The sequence below is a fragment of the Podarcis bocagei genome, assembly GCF_964188305.1.
Source record: "Podarcis bocagei genome assembly, chromosome: 6".
In the NCBI taxonomy this organism is placed as follows: domain Eukaryota; kingdom Metazoa; phylum Chordata; class Lepidosauria; order Squamata; family Lacertidae; genus Podarcis; species Podarcis bocagei.
In genome coordinates, this window is record NC_138130.1 from 79640430 (window position 1) to 79646823 (window position 6394).

The window sequence follows — 6394 nt, forward strand, 5'->3', positions numbered from 1 at the left end:
TTGCATGATTGCATACAGGGAAGTTGTTTGCTGGGTCTCATGGGACAGTGCATTCCATAACCTATTCACTGGTACTTCATCACCCTCTGCAACTCAGGGTGGTGGGACATGTGGCAGGACTTTCCTGCTGAATTGTGTGATCAGTTTCATGAAGAGCTGGTCTTTCAGATATCTAGGTTCCAAACATGTTGACATGTTCAATGCACAGAGAACTTAAGGGAGGATGTCTCTCACCATGCTGAGCACTTGGAAGAAGAGATAAATAACATTTATCAAAGTTCCCCTCCCAAAATAATTATCTGCTATGTAGGTGTCCCTTCTGCTACTACTTCACTTATCTGTAATCCTCTCTCACGCTTGCTGTTTACCCTTCTCACATGAATCTTCTTCCAGGAAGTGATGGAAAGGTTTTGAGATCTGGAAGATACACGTGGACATGTTTTTCTAGTAGCTATTCTAGCTTCTTGCAGGAAGGGTGGAGCGTGCTGCTTTCACTGAATATTAGTGTAACAGCATGGAGAGAGTAAGAAAGAGGAACTTGGTCATTTGGTGCAACTCTAGTTAGTTGCAACTAAACATAAACCACTGTTCTAGGATTCCAACTATGATGTAACCTTTTTCTAGATTTAGCGTATCTCTGTTTTTCACATGAGACTGGATTCATGTGAGTAGGTAATATCAGTCCTACTTAGACAGCTGTTTATCATTTTGGTTGTTAGTTCTGAAGGTCAATGGTTTAACTAACTTCTATATTTTCTTCACACTCAGATTGGAATTTCACCTTAACATTCTTAGGCCCATGGAAATCTGATCCCTCCCCTTTACCTTTAATTGATATAACCATAAGCCAAGGCAATAATATTCACTTCAACCTGGAGACCACTGAGTCTGATTTTGAAGCCAATTGTTGGGTTCACAATAAACCTTTGCTTTAAAGCTGAACATCACCAAAAGTTTACAGTAACAATTAGAAGTTTCTGTCCCATTTCCTTCAAACCTGGGCAGAGAAAAAGGATAAGTCCTGTTGTTATTTAAACACCTCCCTTGAAAGAAACTTTTCCAAAGAAGCATTACAATAGAACAGAAACCAGGTGTTTTAGATGCCTGCTACAACTTTTGTTTCAGCAAGCCTATCCTGACAAGTAAACAAGTTATGTATATCTGTATCAAAATTTTCTGATTTTATTTGAAAATCAATGCAGTAATTGTTTTATATTGTTCTCTGTACGCCACTCAAGGATTTTCCATTAAAACCCTTTATAAATTCTTTTAAATAAATCAATGCAATATAATATAATACGATTAAAAATGTAAACAATAAATCAATAATGCCAAATCAGTATTTTGGCAAACAAGTATCAACCTCGTGAAATAAAAAGAATAAAGTTCAATATTTGATCAAAAATTAAGATTTTACTTTTCCTAAGTGATTTCCACAGATAACACAGGCCTGATGTTGCTGTGGCTGTGGACAGCATTATTTAAATCAGCTATGCATGCACAAACATTAACACTGGAGGTTTCTTGGTAATGGGAAGATGAAGCTTGATCTGTGATGTTCTGCAGTTGGCCAAAATCTAACCAAATTCTGCAAACATTACCCAATCCTGTAGAAACCTATGCGCACAGCACTTCTTTAGTGCAAGAACCTCACTTACATAATTCTACACAAATATCTAATTGCTTATTCACGCTTTTAAATGTGAGTACTATTTTCATTAGTAACAGGAAGAAATGCCTACTTTAAATGGCCCAATACACATATAGCACCATCAAGTGCACACACATTTAAATGGTTTTCCTACATTAAAGGAAGCAGTGAGTGGGACAGGATCAAACCCTTTGCAGAAAAACCACTAATTTACAATACAAGTACAGTATAGTGGTACCTCGAGTTACAAACACCTCAGGTTACAAACGCTTCAGGTTACCAACTCTGCTAACCTGGAAGAGTTACCTTGAATTGAGAACTTTGCCCCAGGATGAGAACCGAAATCGTGTGCTGGCAGCGCAGCAGGAGCAAGAGGCCCCATTAGCGAAAGCACACCTCTAGGTAAGAACAGTTTCAGGTTAAGAACAGACCTCCGGAATGAGTTAAGTTTGTAACAAGAGGTACCACTGTATTCATAATTTAGTAACTTAAAGTATAACAGAACACAAAATAACAAAAATGTTATTATGTAAATATATAAATATATATAAATATAAATATAAATATATATATATATATATATATATATACACACACACACACACACACACACACACACACACTCATGCCTAGGTTTAATGTTAAACAATGCAGGACACATTTTCATATTTAAATATTAATCTCTACTATTGCACTCTTTTCAGCTCTTCACCATCACACACAAGAAGCATTTTTTACATAAATCCTCAAATATAGTTCAGGTACTTAGCAGAAAATGCAATGCAATACAAATCTAAAGCTTTGGGGGCAGCTTTAAACTCATATGGCAGCTACAGTTTAGGGTATTACTGTAAGCACACTTGTACTGACTTCAGTGAAACTTGGAAGTGTTTGGTATGCAGGTGTTAATTTGAGTCTTTTAACTTTCAGATCCTCTGTCATTACAATCAGACAGTTCATAAACATTGCTCTCAAATTCCATTACATTGTTTCCAGCACATAATTAGGTAGTCATTTTTTCCACACAAAATGAATTGTGAGAACTATTTATCAGATATTAATGTGATACAAATTTTTTGGAAGTCCATTATCAATTCCAACAATAACACTTCAGACAGATTACTTCAGAATTACCACTATGCAACCAATAAAATAACTGAATATGCAATTGTCAGATAAACAAACACACAGGAGTATCTTTTAATCACTCAGAAAGCAGTCACATAAGATAATGATTCAGTCATCCACATTACAGCTACAGAGAACCCACTTAGCCTGACCACCAGTCTTTCCCATTCTCAAGCTTCTGCCTATCTTGCCTGCTTCCTCTAAGTAAATATAAAAGAAATTAATTTTATGTTAACTCCATGAAAACTGAATTAATAACACACCAGCAATAACCTTTTGCTGCTGCTGGAAATAGACCATTATAATTTTTTTTCTAGTTTTCAAACCAGAATGTATTTCCTTGCAAAGAGTTTATGATTCTTTATATCACACCTGAAGCTGTGTTCTTCACAGGTATTGACTGTACCAAAAGGGAAACTACACAATGTTGTCTCAATTTTCTTTCCTGTCCCATCTTGACATTTGCAGGAAGTAATTCTAGTATAAAATGCAGTGCTATCAAAACAACTTCTGAACTTTCCCCTTTACTTGAAATGCATCCTCTGATTTCTACATATTTATAAGCAGTGACAGAAGACACTCTCCCAAAAAAAACTAGTAACTGGGTTATAAACGTATAAAGCATTTCTTGACACATCAACAGGTTCTCAGAGGTTTAATTGCCAAAACAAAGGATGAAAACAACAAAAGAAAAGGATTAAGCACCTTCAGAGCAAGATCTCCTTGAAACTGCTCAATGAACTATTTTTCTGTATTACCTTATTCCATTGCTACGTTGAAATAAATTAACAATTACTTTAAAAATACCAAGTTACAGCAATTTAAAAAACAGGTGCTTTATTAAAAAGGATAGCTTTGAAAGCTGAGAAATGGATATGAATTCTGAGGAACCATTCATGTTTATCATTATTTACTTAGCCCCCTCATGTCTTGAACAGAGCTTTAACTCTTGTGCATTTATTGCTCAAATGTTGTAACAGCCAATCTCTAAACATTTGCAGCAGTTCTACCATTCTGTTAGGCTGGGCCAGTGGTAAATATTTATTACACAAACAAAAAAAATGGCATATTACTTCAAAGTGACCAATGTAACTATATCACAGGTCCTGCTTTTGCCTACAGGTTAGAATAGGATGGTTAAAACTTTGTTACAAAAGCATTTTAAGGTATCTGCCATGTAGCAGCTCTCCTCCTCATTTTATATCCAGAACAGGATGTTTCCATTCAACTGTTCCATGAGGTTTGCTGCAGCAAATCTTGCATTCAGGAGAGGCGTCAAATCTCTCATAATTAAAGTGATTCATTTCTTTACCCAGTTTCCTCGCTCTCTCTTGTGTAGATTTCTAAACCTCTAACATAGGTAGAGCTAAAACCTTGCCATACAACTCTGCAATTAATGCCTGCACTACAAAGTGTCTATGAGCTAATTTAACTAACATGAAATGTTTTTTTCCATGTATTGGGAGCAGCACAGGGGTGGTGTGTGTGTTTGTGTGTGAAGATCAGCACCATTTAGACAGACAGCAGGCAAGAAAGCTATTTCAAACAATAAAGGTGACAATGAAGCTACCTGGTGTAACAAAGTAGTAGAGGCTCACCCAATCAACAGATTGTAAGAGACAAAACCTCTCTTCAACATGTCAAACCCAATGGGCTGCAAAGTAATAGGGTTAAATCATTCACACATTTCAGCAACAGAGGAAAGACGCCATCTGGGGCTATTCTTTAATCTTACACAATTAAAAATAGATGTACTATCAAATCCCTCTGCTTGGCAACAGACTGAAGTCACAAGACTATCTAAGAGACCTAAAGTTGAGAATAATTAATACAATTAAATCCACTTTTTCAGATCAAGCATTTGAAGAAGCACGGGTTAGAACTGTATGGGCCTATGTGACAGAGCAGTATTCCATACACTCTCCTACTCAACAGCAAAACAAGAAAGTAAACTAAAAAGGGCCAGGAGTTGGACAGAGAGTGAGTACAGGTCATAAGCACAAGGTGGAAATGTAATCTGAAGGAAGCCTGGTACAAAAACTGGCAGGAGGAAGGAAGTCTCTGTTGCTACGCCCCCCCCCTCAAAAAAAAAAGATCTGTGTTGGAAGAGAAGTCATCACTAATTAACAGTAAAGAAAAGGTATTACTTCCGGAGGTGTGGGATTTATCTGCCTCAGGCCTTGGGAAGTGTCACTAGGTGGATATGAGAAACCTGTCAGGAGGGGGCACCAGGGATGCCATGAGTAGGAAAGTGGGCAGGAGCTTGTTAAGGAGGGCTGAGTAGAAGCATATGGCTAAAGGGACCAGCAAAAGATAAAGGGAGACCTCCCAGATTAAATGACAAAGTAGCTCATGAAGAAAGCCCCTCCCTTCAGTTTCCATGTTGGGGAAGAGGATGGAGAAGGAAGGCAGATCAGGAAGAGAACAGGCACCTGGACCAAAAAAAAGGAGGGGGAGGGAGTGGGACAGAGCACGAAGGAGCACTTAGAGGACACCAGAGTAGTTAGGATCCTGCATGTTGTGGGGGGAGGGGGTGCCTGAGGGATCCGCTTTCTCTCTTTTGGGGGGGGCGAGAGAAGAGAGGCAGCCCCGTCCTCAGAGCTCTTCCTACACAGGAGCTGCGGCAGGGACCCCCGCACCCCTTACCAGGTTCAGCACGGTCTCCACGATGTCCCGGTTGCTGACCTCGCCGACTTGGATGAGTCCGATCAAGACGGCGAATTTCATGCGGATGTTGCGGATGGGCACGGACGGGTTGATCATGCCGGCGGGAAGCACCACGGACCCGGAGCCCGACGCCCGCAGCTCCCCCATCACGGCCGCCGCCGCCGAGCCACCTCCACCACCACCTCCTCCTCCCGTCGTCGTCGTCGTCGGTGCTGGTGGCGGTGCTGCTGCTGCTACTGCTGCTGCCGCGGCGCCTCCAACTCCTCCGCCGCTGCTGCTGGCCCCGACAGGGATGAGCCCCGCCGGCTGCGGCTCCGGCCCCGACCCCGGCTTCTCGCTCGCCATCTAGCCCCGGCCGCTGCCAACACTACCTGCCGCCGTCGCCGCCCTGGCCGAGAAGCTGCGCATCCACCGCAGCGGCACAACCGCAGCAACCGCAGCAGCAGCAGCGCCCGGCGGGGCCGCAGGGAGCGGACCGGAGCCGCCGCCGCCGCCGAAGGGCCGTCCCAGGAGCCGCTCCCGCGCCCGCCTCTATAATGAGGGATTATTATGGGCGCCGCTGCCCCGTTAGCCGAAGCCGCTCCTCCGCCGCTTCTCCCCTCACGGCGCCACAAAAGCGGCCGAGACCGGGGGCTTGCGCGCTGTGGGCCGCCGGGAGAGGCTTCGGGGCGGCGGCGGTGGGCTGGAGGGGGGGGGACAGCGCGGAGGAGAGCGGGAAGCTCGCCCCGCAGCCCCCGCTGTTGTTGTGGAGCCAGAAAACGCCGCCGCCGCCGCCGCTCACTCCGCCATGTTGCCGCCCCCTGCCTGCGGTAGCCGCCAGGGCGCCTGCGCTGCGGAGCCCGTGGGGGGAGTGGCCGAGCTCCCTCAGCAGCAGCAGCAGCCCCTGCTCGCTCGCCCCGCTCCTCCTTCGCTCACTCTCGCCCGGGAGACGCCGGGAGAGGAGGCGCG

The 6394-nt window shown here is 43.5% G+C and overlaps 1 protein-coding gene across 2 annotated transcripts in view; it reads right to left on the bottom strand.

Annotated features, from left to right (window-relative positions):
- Nucleotides 1–5924, bottom strand: part of NBEA (neurobeachin) — a 366730-nt gene extending 360806 nt beyond the window's left edge. For both annotated transcript variants that reach the window (XM_081197851.1, XM_081197850.1), the window contains exon 1: nucleotides 5426–5924. In XM_081197851.1, the coding sequence (XP_081053977.1) occupies nucleotides 5426–5791 (366 nt within the window). In that variant the 5' untranslated portion in view covers nucleotides 5792–5924. The remainder of the gene's footprint in view (nucleotides 1–5425) is intronic.
- Nucleotides 5925–6394: the final 470 nt, after the last annotated feature.